The 15765-nt window shown below is 56.7% G+C and overlaps 1 protein-coding gene across 2 annotated transcripts; it reads right to left on the reverse strand.

The window, feature by feature from the left end:
• Positions 1-5395: 5395 nt before the first annotated feature.
• On the reverse strand, positions 5396-15765 carry Fam110a (family with sequence similarity 110 member A). 2 transcript variants are annotated; one of them, XM_048348947.1, is made up of 3 exons: positions 15542-15765; positions 9749-10046; positions 5396-6935 (listed from the first exon to the last, which is right to left on the reverse strand). In XM_048348947.1, the coding sequence occupies exon 3, from the start codon at positions 6850-6852 to the stop codon at positions 5965-5967; it is 888 nt and encodes a 295-aa protein (XP_048204904.1). In that variant the 5' UTR covers positions 6853-6935; positions 9749-10046; positions 15542-15765; the 3' UTR covers positions 5396-5964. The 2 variants fall into 2 exon arrangements, with proteins under 2 accessions (XP_048204904.1, XP_048204903.1); XM_048348946.1 differs by lacking the exon at positions 9749-10046.

Raw genomic sequence — 15765 nt, forward strand, 5'->3', positions numbered from 1 at the left:
AGAGCTGTGCTAGAGGTGGCCAAGAGGAGAGCGAGGACCAGAGGGGAACAGTGGCTCTGGGTCACCCAGCTGGAGGGCCTGAACTCTGCCCCTCTCATCTCTGGGCCCCAGCCTTCCCAGCATGCTCTCTTCTCCCCTCTTCCCTTTCCCCTCCCCCCTCCCCTCTCCCCTCCTCCCTTCCCCTCCCCTCCTTTCCTCCATTCAGCAGATGTTTAGGGAGTGGCTGTCACCCCTCAGTGGCTGGGGCATCACCCAGAGCAAAGCAGAGCCTCTGCCCGCTGGAGCTCTCGTGAGAGAGACACAGAAAATGGCCCCTTCTCAGGCCACTCCAGGAGGATGGGTGTTGGGAAGAGGAACAACCAGCAATTGGGAGGGAAACGGTCACACGTCTGTGAGTCAGCTGTGGGGGGAGGGGAGGGAAGGCCTTTCTGTAGAGGTCCAACCTGGGCAGACACCAGAATGAAGGAGAGAATGAATTGTGTGGGATCTGAAATCGAATCAAAGGAAATAGGGCTGGGAATAGGGCCTAGCGGTGAAGTGCTTGCCTTAAAGGAAATAGCAAAAGCAAAGGCCCTGAAGTAGTAAGACATGGCTACAGCAAAGGAATACAAAGGAGGTAGGAGGAATGACAGGAATCAAGATCATGAGGGCTTTGTCAAGCAAAATTTGGCCATAGTGTTTTAAATTCAGTCTGCTGGGCAGGATAAGCCCTCATTGTTCAAAGGTTTCTACAAGTCTACATGAATATCACTTTCTCCCTATTCCTATATCCGTTCCTCTTGCCACTGGAGGAATAGATTCTTGCACAAGGTCCCTATTCTTTCTTCTCTGGCTAATCCTATGTGTGCTTCACAGCTCACTCCAATTATCTCAGGCTTCCCCGATCTGCTGGGCAGGTCAGCAGTCTCTCCTTCCAGCATAAAAACAGAATTTCTCATCATAGCCCCCTTCTATTCCTCCTCCTCCTTCTCTTTCTCCTCCTTTACTATTCCTTCTTCCTCTCTCTCCCTCTCTCCCCTCTACAAACCCCTCAGGGATGGGGAAATCGCTGCTATAGGTACACATACCACACCCAGCACACACAAGGCACCCAGCAAGGGAGCAATTGCAGAGTAATGAACTGATCCTCATTTCCCATGTGAGTGAATCTGGGCCCCACCCCCCCCGGGGGGGCCTGAGGTCCCAAGAAAATGCAGAGGTGTGGGGCTGTGCTGCAGGCCTCGCCTGTTAGAGTCGCCATGGCAGGAGCCTTCTGGCCAGCTCTGCACCGGCACTGGCACAATGTTGGCGCTCACAGTGCTTGTCTAGAGCTTATCAAGCTGGCTCCACATGGAAGGGGAAAGAAGGAGGACTTGTTCAAAAGCACTTGAAGAGCTTCTAGAAGGAAATCGGAACTAGAAGCTGGCTGCTGTGTGTAATGGCACTCAGGGGAAATGAAAGGTGTCAGAGAATCAAGAGAATTAGGGGCAGCTGAGCAGGCGCCTGAGCGAAGACGAAAAGCAGAGCGAGCAGGATCAGAGAAAAAGCCAAGAGCTGCTCAAGACAGGAAATAGAACCCAAATATAAACATGTGACATGGCTTAGCAGGAAGCAGCATTTCTATAGCCATAAGACAAGCAACACCCACTTCAGGAAAACAAAAACAAAAACTGCACTGCACATAGATGGCAAGTAGAAGGGAGTGAATGAAAGCTAAGTCCTCCTCCACAATAAAAGGCCTTTGTAATCCTAGCTACTCAGGAGGCTGAGCTCTGAGGATCGCCGTTCAAAGCCAGCCTGCGCCAGAAAGTCCATGAAACTCTTATCTTCAATGAACCACCGGAAAACCAGAAGAGGAGTTGTGGCTCCACGTGGTAGAACACTAGCCTTGAGCAAAAAGAGCTCAGGGGCAGTGCCCAGGCCCTGAGTTCAAGCCCTAGGGGTCCCGCAGCAGCCACTGCACACAGAGCCAGTCGGTGTCTGCCTTCCCATCATTAGCGCCAGAGAACGCAAGCTGCTTGGAAATCCAAAGGAAGACAGTTGAAAAAGTTGCACGTGATCTTGTTGGGAGAGTGAGGCTGGGAGGACCAGGATGGGTGAGACTGTGTTTTATATCAGTGCCATGGGTGCTCGCACGAATATCCAGATATGTCTGCAAGGGGGTTCAGAATTAGCAGAGGAGAGACACACAGGGAACAGCCTGTGGGGAGAGTGGGTGATGTTTCCTGTCCATACAGCCCGCACTTGCCTAAACTCAGCACACCAGACCTTCAAAGAGCCATCTGTATGTTACCTCCACCAAGGACAAAAACAAAACAAAAGAACTGTAAGCAAATATGGGACTCTAGCTAATGGCCTGTATGCTGGCATGCCGGGAAGGCAAGCAAACTTTGAGAGGTTTTGTTTTTAATTAAGCCAGGCCCTGGTGGCTCACTCCTGTAACTCTAGCTACAAAGGAAGATTTGGGTTCAAACCCAGCCTGGGCAGAAAAGTGTATCATGAGACTTTTTTTTTTTTGCTGGTCCTGGGCTTGAACTCAGAGCCTCAGCACTGTCCCTGAGTTTCTTTGTGCTCAAGCCTGGTGCTCTACCAACCTGAGCCCCAATGCCACTTGCAGCTTTTTGAGTAGTTAATTGGAGATAAGAGTCTCACAAGGGGGCTGGGAATATGGCCGGTAAAGTGCTCATCCCGTATACATGAAGCCCTGGGTTCGATTCCTCAGCACCACATACATTGAAAAAGCCAGAAATGGCACTGTGGCTCAAGTGGCAGGGTGCTAGCCTTGAGCAAAAAGAAGCCAGGGACAGTGCTCAGGCCCTGAGTTCAAGCCCCAGGACTGGCAAAAAAAAAAAAAAAAAAGTCTCACAAGGACTTTTCTGCCCAGGCTGGCTTGGAACCACTATCCTCAGAGCTCAGCCTCCTGAGTAGCTAGGATGACAGATGTGAGCCACAGGTGCTTGGCTGAAAAATCCATGAGACTTTTATCTCTATTAACCAGCAAAAAGCCAGAAGTGGAGATAAGGCTCAAGTGGGAGAATACCAGATTTGAGCAGAAAAAGCCAAATGAGAGTTCAAGCCCCAGTACCAACACATCTACACACACCCACACCCAAAAAAGTTAAGATAGATGGATGGTTAGATAGACAGATAGGACAGACAAGTGGCTTCCTGATAAATCAAATACAGCAGTATTAGCAATTGTGCATTGGGGTAGATTTCCATCTGAAATCTTTCTTCATAAGATGCTGAGGGGACCACTAAGTGAATTCTTTGAATGACACTATTATACTGCTTAACTCCAATAGGCCTGGATAAACCCCCACACCTCGACCCTCCTCTGTGCCTGTCTGGGTGGCAGCTGTCACCATGCCTTTGGCTGTGTCCCCACTGCACCCTGGGACCCTAGAGTGTGGGGACCTGCGCCCTAACTCCTCACCTCTCTGTGCTCTTCTGTACCAGGATGTCTGGCAGGAAGGGGTGTCCTCCTCGGGCCCCTCCATAGCTCAGTAGCAGAACTATCTCACCAGGGACCTCCCCTGCAGCTGTATTCTGTCCTCTTGCACGGGGTAAACTGAGGCTGGGTGGAGCCCAGCTTGCCTCAGGAGTAGCCAGGGTGCCTTCTCCCAGCCCACGTGTGTGTAATTAGCCGGTGGGAAATAGATCACAAGCCGATCTCATCTGCCTAATTAGGGGCTCGGCAGCTGGGGCCAGGTTGGCCTGAGGAGCCAGCGGGAGAGCAGCAGGCCCGGGAGAAGGGGCAGCAGCTGCCGGTCCTGAAGGGGGGACTGCTCATTGAGGCTCCCACCACAGCTCACACCCACTCCCCACAGAGGGGAACAATAGAGGGGCTGTGTCTGCAGATTGGAAGCTGGCAGGGGGAGGGGCTGGCTGGGAGGCTCCAGACTCTGGAGGGGGTAGGGGGCTCTCAGGGCTAGGCAGCACCTGTTGGAGAAATCAAGGCTCAGCCTAGCACCATTGCCCCTTCCAACAATCCCTCCCAGGGCCTCCTTCACCCCCACTGGTTGACTGCGCTCTGGGAGCAGAGGGAGGTCCTGCACATGCAGGGCAGGTGAAGCACGCTCACTGCTCCTCTCCCCACAGATGAGGGCAGGGATGGGGGGTCCGCCTGCCACAGGCACGCAGCGAGTGCTGCACAATAGAATAATCAGAAGGAAAGGGCCATGGTGGAGAAGCAGGGGACCCAGGCTTTCCTGCAGATCTGCTAGACAGGACCTGTCTCTCCAAGGATCACGCCAAGATTTGTTGAGAGGGGTAACCCAGTACCTCTCCCAGGAACGAGGTGCCCACACACACACACCAGCTCTGGGATCCGAACCCCACCTTCCAGAGCTGACCTTGAGGTGCCACCACGCCCAGCTGGCCTGGCTGCCCTCCCTGACCCCTCTCTCCTGCAGCATGGAGACTCAGGAGGCCTGGCTCCTACACACTGTATCCAGAGGGGGCAGAGACCATTCTCACACAGCAACTGCCTTCCTTCTTTACACAGTTTCCCCAGTTTTTGCTCAGACCCAACCCAGACTCCTGAGGGCTGGTTGTGAACCAAGACAGACAACTGGGCTGACCTGTATGTTTGTCAACAGCTTAGCGGAAATCAACTCTTTCTGCCTAAAATAAAAGCCGCATGGGCCCTACAGGGCCTCGCTATCGCTTCCTGTTTCTCAAAGTTGCAGCTGAAGGAGGCAGCCTGAGGGAGGAAACACCATCTAACCTCCCCACTCCCACCCTGGGGGCAGGCAAGGCTGACCTGGGCTGTCACCCCTTGAGTACTGGGTCTAGTTGCCCTAGCAGCCCAGGGTAGTGTCTTCCAGCTACAAGGTACTAACCTGGGAGGCCACCAGAAGTAAGCCCTCCAAGCTCACTATCACCTCCCACCCCTCTGCCCCTTCCTCCAGAATATATCACCAAGGCCCCAGGACCCGACGCCTTAACCTAAGGAGGCTTGTGCAGCCTGCCTCTCCACGGAGCCCAGGAAGGAGCATGGCTTGGTCAGGATCACCCAGAGAGGCAAGGCCACTCACCCTGTGCTGCTGGCCCCCATCCCACCTCCTTCATGAACTCCCACTATGGCCTGGGTGTCCTCCCCAAGCTTCCTGACCTCCAAGGCTGGGGAGGGCCTGCCCACCCCTGCAGGCCTTTCCTCAATGTCCCCTTCTGCTACAACAGAAAGACCCCTCCCCCTTCAAGCCCTGACCCCCCCTGTCCCAGGCTGAACCCATCTCCTCTCTGCTGTGAAGGAACAGCAAGTCTCCCAGGCCAGGCCAGCCACTGACACCTTCCCCACCCCCCCCCACCCCCCAGGTCTTAGGGTGAACAATTACTAAGTTTTGAAGACTCCATCCCAGGACTTCTAGAGACTTTCCCCTTGTGGACATAGAAGAGTCTGAAGGCCCAGCCCTTGAGAAACAAGCATTTGTGTTTATTAACAAGGAAGAGAAACCAGAGCTGCACAGTCTCCTAACAAGTCTTCTTGTAGTCTACCCACCTAGACCATCTGCCAAAGACCAGTAGACAAATGCTCTCCCCTCCCTGCCCCCTTCCAAGATGAGCTCCCAGGAAGCCAGGGCCTGCTGGGTAAAGAAGCAGAAGCCAGGAGAGGCCAGAGGCCAAGGAAAGGAGGAGGAAATAGAGTTCCTTGGCTAGGCAGGCTTGGTAGGTTGTTTGGCCCCTTCCTCTCAGTGGGGAGGGCTCAGCACCCCAAACCCGGCCCTACTAGAGGAGCCAAGCAGGAGCACACTGCTGTCAGAAACCCTGTTCGCGGGGAAGGGGGCCAGGGCCACCGGCTGGGCTGCGGGGTAGGTCCTTGTCAGATGCCACCTGCGGGGTCTGAGGTTGCGCCTCCTCCGCGGGTTCACACAAGCGAGCTGCCTCCGGTCTGTCTGGAAGCAGGAAATGGATGCAGAAGTCCCGGGTCGGCTGCCCTCCGCGCTGGATCCCGCGCGGATCCCGGATCCCGGCCCAGGGGGCCTAGCCCTCGGCGGCCGGGGTCTCGCGGGCCTGCCGGAGGCCGTACAGCCACTTGATCACGCGGGCGTTCCTCTCGATCACCGACACGCCGTAGGGGACGCGTTCCCGGGCGCGCTCCTCCACCGTGGCCGAGCTGCGGCGGGAGCAGCCGCCCTCGGAGCTGCCGGGCCCCGCACTGGGCCCCGCCAGGGACACGATGTCCGAGCTGGCCCGCGCCAGGTGCGCCAGCCCCAGGCCCCGCGCCTCCTCGGGGTCCAGGCCGCAGTAGTTAAAGAAGCGCTCGAGATCAGCCGCCGCCCTGGAGAAGCGCTCGCTCAGGTCCGACTTGGAGCGCTGCAATCCCGGCGGCCGGCCTGGGCTGGAGGCGGCGGTGGTCGCCGGCGACGGGCAGGGCTGGGCAGGTGAGGCAGGCAGGGGGCGCACGTCCACGCGGCGGACCGCAGCCGTGCTGGGCGGGGGGCGTGGAGGGGTGGCTGGGGGGGCCGGGTGGGCTCCCTCCGCCCGCCCGGGGGTCCGGCTGCCCTCCCCGGGGCACACGGGGCTGTCACACAGGTCGATGAGGTTGCTGAGGATGTCCAGGTCCAGCTGGGGCCGGCGGCAGGGACCAGGCAGCGCTCGGCGGCTCGGCGTGAGCACTGTACGGCGAGTCCCGGGACTAAACAGCGGCTGCTTGGACAGCAGGGGCTGCACAGGCTCCTGGCGGGTGTTGGCCACGTGCAGGCTCTTGACGTACTTGGCCTTGTCGGCCTCCAGGCGTTCCACCGCGCTGGGTTTCCGGGCCCCGCCGTCCACCGGCCTGCGCAGCAGGTAGCCGGGAATCTTGGGCCGCTTGCGGAAAGGTAGGGCGGGCGCGGCTGGGGCTCCCGGGCTGAGCGTGTCCACAGGCATGGCTGTCACATTCCCCGGAGGGCTTCAGTCCTAGGAGGCCGGAGAACTGGGGGTCAGAGCCGCAGAAAGCAGACAAGCTACCGCTGCAGGGAAGGGAAGAAACCGAGGCTGAGGGCACACAGACAAAGGCTCAGCTGAGCCGGCCTGGGGCCGAGGAGCCAGCCCTATATAAGGGAGAGGCCACGCCCCTGCCTCACAGGGAACCAATAAGCAGGTAGACAGCCGCAGCTGATGGGCTGTGGCCACACCCACTCCTCCCTCCGCCCACCCAGCGTTAAGGGGCGGGGAGCAACCAGGCCCAGCGCTGGCAGGAAGAGTAAAAAAGGCGTTGGAGAAGAAAGAACAGGCAGGGCTGATTTTAAGTGGAGCAGAGCAGGGTCCAGACTCCATGCTAAGCACACCCAGTTCCACCTCAGCGTGCCCCCTGAAGCCCCACTTTGCACATGGGGAAACTGAGGAAATCGGAGCTGAAGGAGGAAATCCCTTGCTAAATTAAGCTCACCCGGCAAGCTGGAAAGGAAATGGGGGTTGGGGTGGTAAAATGACCAGGAGGAGGGGCTCCAGCCCCACACCCCACCTAGACTGCCCACAGAAGTCTGGCACCACCTCTCCTCCTCACCCACCCAGGCAGTAAGCCCTAGGTGCCATCCATCTGCCTGGACATGCCAGGCCCTGGGCACAGGAGCAGAGCATCTGCCCCACTGGAGGCCAGACACTGTAGCTTCCAGGATGGGATGCCAAGGTGGGGCCCACAGTGACCCACCTGAGCCCTGCTGCTCCAAGGGCTGGAAGGAGCCAGACCTCACAGGAGTGGGGCTCACAGGCTATGGAGCCTGTGCCTGTGTATGCACTTTACATGGATGCCCAAGCATCACATGTCAGCTTGCCAGGCATCCAGCCCACCACCCCAGGCTTGTTTCCAAACAAGGCCCAGGGCCAGAAGACTGCAGCCCCTTAGACCCCTTGGAAACAGAAGTTCAAAACCTCCTCTGGGAAACAGAGTTAAATGAGTACTTAAAGCACCCCCAAGTCAACTTACTGTTCAGGCCACCTAGACCTGTACTGCCCAATTAAATAGCCACTGCCCACCCGACTCCTCAACCTTCACAAGACTCAAAGAGACAGCACCTCACGCCTCTAATCCTTGCTACTCAGAGGCCGGGATCTGAGGACTGCAGTTCAAAACCAACCTTGGCAGGAGACTCTAATCTCCAATTAATCATCAAAAAGCAGGAAGTAGAGGTATGGCTCAAATAGTGGAGCACCAAATTTGAGTAAAAAGGCTAAAGCACAACCCTAAGTTCAAGCCCCAGTTACACTTTTACACACACATACACACACACACACACACACACACACACACACACACGGTCCTGAATCACATCAGCTCCCAGCTCCATGACACTAGGTATTCCAATATTCACTGAGTTGAAATGACTCGGGAGCCAGCCCTGAACCAGCAGAGCTATGGAGCAGAGGAGCAGGCCTGAGGGCCGAGGCTATGGGGATAGTATGCCAGGAGGCTGGAGCCCCAAAAGTGAAGGGCTTCTTAGCTATGCACATAATCAGTAATAATCTGTGCAATGTTGCATTTACCAGGCAAATAAAACCTGTCTGCAAAGGTACCTGTCCTTCTCCATCGGCTTCCTCCTTCCCCAGCTAGGGAGCTGGGCAGCCACAGGGAACCGGCCACAGGCCCTTGGGGGCTGCTGGCTCACAGCTGCTGCTGCTCCCAGGGTAGACAGGGAAGGCAGGATCACCCCACTCAAGTAGACCCCCAGGAGACCTCAGGCAGGGACGGTCTAACTAGAAGAGCGGCCCTACTAAGCCCTGTGAGTAGCCAGACTGCGCCCCACCCCCGCCTGCACCCCCCACCACCCAAACCAGTTCAACCCGTCGTCAGTGGTGGCAGAAAGGGAGGCGGGTCCTTCCCCAGGCACCACAGGGAAAGAGGAAGGAGGTCCAAAAAGCAGGGCCAGGGCAGAAGCCCCTTGAGAACCCTGCTCAGGGTGCCATTCCTGCCAGTTACCCACTGACCCCAGAGCCCCCTTGGGCAGTGAGGCTCAGGGACAGATGTGAACCTGGCTTCAGGGTCTCAGGCCTGCCCACCTGCCCACCTGCCGTGCACCTTGCGCAAGCAGCTGCCACCTCTTAACAGACTTGCTTTCCTTATCTGTGAAATAAAGTTAAAAATAGACCTCCCTGTGCACCAGCGGGTCACCAGAATCCTGGAGAGATCAAGCAGGTCACCACACCCAAGGAGCCGGTGGGTGAGTGGCGCCCCACCAACCAGGCTGGCTGGCTTCCTTTCGAATTATGCCTGTGACAGCCCAAGTACATGGACGGGGGCTAAGCAGCACACTGTCCTGCAGGAGCTCCGCTTACAGGGACAGCTGGCAGGGTGGCTTTGAGTCTTGTCCTGTAAAGGGTCACCAGGGTCCCAGCGCCAGGCTGGCCTGTTCTCCCGGGCTCACACCTTACCCAGGGATTTTCAAATGCTGCCACCAAGACTCTGAACGCCAACACTTCGGCTGCGCCTTGGGCCTCTGCCCCCCCCCCCCCCACCAATGGCACCTGCTCTAACCTCAGGGGGCCACGGAGGGGAACTCAGAATCTCAGCTTAGCTTCTACCATCTCTCACTCCTGGGAAGCCCCAGGGACCGCAGGGCCAACACGAGGGCTGTGTGACAGCCACGGCCCCCTGCCGCTCTCTGAGCCTGGGTTGGCCTGTGTTTCAAATGATCTGTGTGGTCCAGTCAAGGCCAAAGGCCAGCACATACCAATTCCCTGCCACCCAGGGAGGGCGTGGCACCCTGGCACCCTGGGAGGGCCTGGCACCCTGAGCCAGGCGCCCCCATCCCAGTCCTAGCCCCCACCAGCTCCCACCAGCACTTACCTAGCTCCTCTGGCTGCTGCGTTCCTCCAGCCCAGCCCACCTGGCTCAGGTAACCAAGTTTGCGCAACTTCCGGCGGCCTCAGGCAGGTGAACCCGCTGGCCAAAATGTCACACAAAAAGGGGGAAGAAAGCCAGGAAAAGACCGGAACTGGGCCCTGGGTGCTAACTGCTGGACTGTAACGGGGGTCCAGTCAGCCCCAGGCCCACCCACAAGGCTCTTCCGAGAGCCAGGCCAGCCTGCTGCACAGGTGGCAGAGTCCCCAGTACACACACTCAGGATGGCGTCTGTGTCAGTGACCTCCCGGTTAAAGGGGGGGCTGAAGTGACTCCCCAGTAAGGAAGTGCCAGCGTCTGTGCTCTGACTCCTGGAAGCCCCAGGCTGGGGCAGGCTGAGTCACTGGCTCAAACTTACCAGGGGGATTGCAGCCCAGGAACTTTCCCTCCAGACCACGCCTCCCTGCCACCCGGCGCACCCGGAGCAGGTGGCTGGCCTCCGCTGTGAACCAGGCGTGCCACCTATGGGCCTGGACATGCCTAGCTGCCACAGCTTTGTGCAAGCCTGAGAGAAGGCGGTGAGGACGGCACCATGGTGGGGCCCTGGAGCTCGGGGGCCAAGCATGGGCGCCCTTAAACCTCATAGGGGCCCTGCAGCCAGCACCACAGGGGGACCAGCGCTCCTTACCAACCCCCTCACCCCCACCCCCCACCCCCACCAGCTGCTAGCCTTGGCCGCTCAGGTGGGCGCTAAGATGCTGAGGCCAGGGCAGGAGATCAGCACCGGGCCTTGGTAAAATGGGAAGGCTTGCCTCCTCTCGTACACTGTCTGCGTCAGGCTCTGCTCCGATCTCTCACAGACATACTAACTCCTTACACCCTCATACCTGCTCTGTGCATTACCCCACTTTACAGATGGAAAAAAAAAAAACCTGAGGTACAGAGAGGTCAGGTTTCCCACCTGAGGTCATACAGCCTGCAAATGGCAAAGCCAGGATTTGAACCCTGGCTTGGGTCCAGGGAGGGTTTCTAGTGTTAAGGCTTTGGCCTTAAGGCTTCTGGCTTTGGCCAGACAAGTCCCTCAGGAAACTCCTAAGGCATCTACAGATTCTGCTTGGGCCCCAGGAAGAAAAGACACCTCTGGAAGCCCACCTTGGCTGTGGTGCTGAGCCTCAGTTTCCTCAGCTGTAAAAGGAGAGAAATGCAGTATTGTCCCAAAAGACCTGATTTCATTACCACTCTGTTTAACTCTTAGACTAAGACCACAGCCTCAGCTGGGCATGGGGGCTCACACCTGTAATCCTAGATGCTCAGGAGGCTGAGATCTGAAGGTCTCAGTTCAAAGCCAGCCCAAGCAGGAAAGCCTGTGAGTCTCACATCTCCAATTAAATACCAAAGGAAGTTAGCAGTGGAGCTGTGGCTCAAGTGGTAGAGTGCTAGCCTTGGGCAAAAAATTCAGGGCCCTGAGTTCACGCCCCAATACCAGCACAAAAACAAAAAGTCCAGCCTCCCCACAGGCCCCTCTGGCCCTCCAAGGCCAGGTCCCTGCCCAGGCCTCCCTTCTCATGCACAACCTCTCCCCTCTTCCAGCCACAAAGCCCTGTCTTCAGACCCTGACCTGCAAAGGTCTGCCTTGCCCCAGGACCTTTGCACCAACTGCTCTCTGCCTACACTTTTTTAGACTTACATCAAATGTCAGCTTCTCCAACAACGCCTCCCAGACACCCTGAGAGGTTCACCCCAACCCTCACCCCGTGTCCTTCTGAGTACTCCCTTATCCTTCATGTCTGTCCGGGAACTTCCTCCACCCTCCCATGTTTCTCCCTTCAGGACAAAAATGACAGGAAACATCACTGGCCATGTGGCTAGAATGAGACACAGACAGACCACTGCGATGTATGTGTTTAATAGTGGGATTTTGTTGTTTTGTCTTGTTTCCTGCACTGGTTCTGGGGCTTGAACTCAGGGCCTCATGTGCTTATTAGTTTTTCCCACTCACAGTTAGAGTTCTACTATTGGAGCCATACCTCCAGCTCTCGTTTTTTGCTGGTTAGCAGGAGCCAAGAGTCTCACAGCTTTGCTGAGGCTGACTTCAAACTTCAGCCCTCAGATCTCAGTTTCTCAGCAGCTAGGATCACAGGCATGAGACACTATTCCCAGCTCATTACTGTCTTCTTTAATCCTACCGCAATTTAAAAGGGAGAGAAAGAAGGAGGGAGAGAGGGAGGGATGAAAAGAAGGGGGGACACGTTAGCTTATTCTGTGTAACAACAGTGTGTCCTAATCTTGGGGATCAGCTGACTCCCCAGCTAGGGCTCTGACTGCCAAATTGCCCCTGTGTATGCTATTTTCCCTTTGTAATTAATCACTATCTTGGGATGGGAAGAATAAAAGCCTGAGTCCCAGGGTACCAGCTCCCCCAGCTCCCTCTCCCACCTAGCTGCTGGCACCTGAGCCCAGCTGACTCCTCCTCTGGCCCCAAGCCCGCCACCCTCCAAGCTGGGCTCTGCCACTTCTAGTCCAGCCTGATTATTCCTTCAAAGACACAGAGGCAGCTCGGCATCCCCCAGTTCCTCTGTCCTACCACTGCTTCCTCTGCAGGTACAGCTGGGCTCCAGAGCCAGCCTTCTGCAGAGCAAACATCTCCAGGCCTCAGTTTCCCCAAGGCAGTGCATTCCCCACCCCAAGCATGAGGCCTGTGCAAAATAATTCCCACCAAAGTGGGATCTGGGGAAACTGCTCTGCCAAGCAGGCTCTCCAGGGACAGCTCCTAGGACAGGCTATCACCAGAAGACTGGCCACGGCTCCTGAGGGCTCCAAGTCTAAGAGGAGACAGGGGAAAGAGTAAAACCACTGGAGTGGACATCTCCCCATGATTTGCAAAGGGGAGCCAAGCATGGTGGCGCATGCCTCTAGTCCCAGCGCTCTGGGATATGGTAGAAAGTTAGTGAGACATCTCCCCATTCTCAGAAAGAAGATACACAAAAGGTGAAATAGAAGCTGGGCACCGTGGCTCATTCCTGGAATCCTAGCTACTCAGGAGGCTGAGATCTGAGGACTGAGGTTCAAAGTCAGTAGGAGCAGGAAAGTCTGACATTCTTATCTCCAATAAAGCACCCAAAAAAACAGCTGGAAGTAGAGCTATGGCTCAAGTAGTAGAGTGTTAGCCTTGAGCACAAAAGCACCCAGGCCCTAAGTTCAAGCCCCAGGACTGGCATACATGCATGCCTGCACGCGTGCACACGTGTGCACGCACATACATACACACATACACACACACACGCACACACACACAGAGGAATCTTAAGAGACAGAGTTCCAGCCTAGCAAGCAAGCCAAGCCTGAGCTTGTGAGCCAGAGGTCCGAAACTCAAACCTCAGTCAGTACTAGGGTGGAGGGTTTAATTTAAGACAGTCAGTATCATGTGACACATATACACATGCTCATGCATATACACAGTGCAGAATAAGGAGCCAGGCTGCCTGGATTCAAATTGCATTTCTGCGTGACCTTGTGTGAAGTCTTGGGTCCCTCTTGCACTCTGCTTCCCCCTGGGAGGTGGAAAGCTCGTGGAGGTAACTACCTTACAGAATGGAGGGAAGTCACTCACACTTACAAAGCACTGAGCCCCAAGTGCTCAAGGTGTGGGGTGAATTTTGCCCTGGTTCAGGGGTCGGAGGTGTGGTTTCTGGTGTTTATCGTGTCCTCCACCCGCCCCTTCCTTCCTTCCACCTGCTTCTCTCAGTCCCATCCTGGAAGCCAAGTCTAGACTTGGGAGAGACAGAGGTCTTGGCCTGTCCCGGAGGAGGATCAGAAAGGCTCCAGCCAGCAGGGCAGCCCCCGCTCCATTTCAGCCAGCTGTCCAGGTCAGAGACACCCCACTGGACAGCCTCCCGGGCTGTGCCAGCCCAAGCTATTTCTGGAGTCTTCTCAACACTCCTGTCTTGGCCTGCCCAGAAGTCTACCTGGCACAATCCTCAGGAAGGAGGCATGAGAAGACTGTGGGAGGGGTGTGGGAGTGGATGCCTAGGGCACCAAGCTCCTGCCTGCGTGGCGTACCTCTATGCACACCTTCACTAACTCAGTCTTCCAGCCTCGGTTTATACCAGAGATTGCAAAATTGGGGACAAAGGACCTTGCGGTGGGGACTGAATGCCAAGCAGGGAGAGAGGCTACAAGGGAGGCCTTAGGCAAGAGCCTGGCACACAGGAAGAGGAGAGGTGGAGCTTGAGAAGAACCCACAGCCATGCCCACTTCCTGCCCTCCACTACCCTCTGCCTAGGTCTGAGCTCACCAGTCCCGCCCAAAATGTGAAGAAACATGTCCAGTGTCACAGCAAGTCAGCAACAGATCACACCAGGACAGTGACCTCATGGTTGTATGCATATCTAATCATTACGTATGTTTAATCATCTTAAGTGTATCTATTTAATGCTTTTTCAGTGAGGTAAATAAATACATGGCTCAAAATTTTTAAAACTTTGGTCTAGGGCTAGTGGCTCATGCCTTGAAATCCTAATCAGGAATCTGAGATTGAAGGATCTCAGTCCAAAGCCAACCTATGCTGAAAATTCAGCCCGTGAGACCCTTATCTCTAATGAACTAACAAATTAGGCAAGAAGTGGAGGTATGGCTCAAGTGGTAGAGTGCCGGACTTCAGTGACAAAGCCAGGTGAGATCACAAGGTCCTGAGTTCAAGTTCCACTACTGTCCATCCCCTCCCCCCCCCAAAAAAAAACCCACCTTGCACTAAGCGGTAAGTCCCTCACTTGCCTCATCCCCACATTATTAGCCTTGCATCACCTTCCAGCAGGGGGAAGATTAGAAACTGGCTAATAAGTAAGCTAGGTAGGGCATGAATGGGACCAAGCCACAGGGAAAAACAAACGTGGTCAGTGAAGGCCAAGGTGGGCTGCAAGAATGAATGGAAAGATTGGTTTTTCTTTGAGTTCCCCAAGCTCTTTTCCAAAGGCCAGAGGCAGAGAATCCCCAGGAGAGGTCAGAAATTCCCTTCTGAAGAGACTGCAGACAGGCTTCTAGATGTCAAGACTGAAGCTAGACTCCTGCATTGACAAGTCTGTGACTATGGCCGTGGGGTTTACATTCTCAGAACCTCGGTTTCCCCCGCCCGCCCCCCCCCCACGCCTACAAAATGCCAAAATGCAGGAGGGGCATCCCAGGAGGCAGAGGGCCCAGCCCAAATTAGATCTCCACCTGGGAGGGTCCTAATCCTACTCCCAACTCCAGGTCTCGGCTGACTAGGGACTTTGGCCCCTCTCCCCTACCCCAACCTAGGGCAGATTCCCAAGAAGCCAGCAGAGACACTTAGAGTGAGAGAATCTTCTTCCTCTCACCCCACTATACCCCAGCACCGTCAGTCCATCCGCTTCCCTCAGAAAGAGACCCTCTGAGGGGGCAGCGCTGGTGATGCAAATGGTGCAAACGGTGCCCCGTGAACCCTGAGTCCAGCTCCGACGTTCCGGGGGACGGGAAGGCAGACGGGCATTAGCGATACCCCGGGACGCGGACGCGGGGGTGGGCGCCCAGGCCCCGTCCCTACCACAAGGGGCTGGGGAAGGGCCCACCCGCGGTCCTTCTGGGCCTCTCGGGGAAAATCCAGACCCGCCTGGCCCTGAGGCTGCCAGGGAGCGCCGAGAGACGAGCAGTGGATTCTCTGCGGGACTCCCGCCCCGGAGCCCCCGTGCTCAGCTGTGCCACGGCGCGCAGGTGTCACGCGAGGACGGGCACCCGCCGAGCCCCGGAGCCCGGCCCGCACCCGCCCCGGCCCCGCGCGCTCACCTGGAGCCCGCGAAGGCGTGTCCCGGCTCCGCCGGCGCCGGTGAGGGGCCGGCTGACAGCTCGGACCCCGGGAGGCAGTGGTCGTTCCCGCCGCGCGCGACCCGGACGGCCGCCACTCCCTCCGTAGGGAGCCCTCGGGGGGGCTTCTCCGGAGCCGTCCGTCGCAACCGAGCCGAGCTGGAGGCCCTGGGAAGCGACAGCCGCCCCCAGCGCGCCGAGGTCCC

This window comes from Perognathus longimembris, chromosome 6, assembly GCF_023159225.1.
Source record: "Perognathus longimembris pacificus isolate PPM17 chromosome 6, ASM2315922v1, whole genome shotgun sequence".
NCBI lineage: Eukaryota > Metazoa > Chordata > Mammalia > Rodentia > Heteromyidae > Perognathus > Perognathus longimembris.

Excerpts from the sequence above, each read along its gene's own strand:
- Fam110a (XM_048348946.1), bottom strand. The coding sequence starts at position 6,852 with ATGCCTGTGGACACGCTCAGCCCGGGAGCCCCAGCCGCGCCCGCCCTA.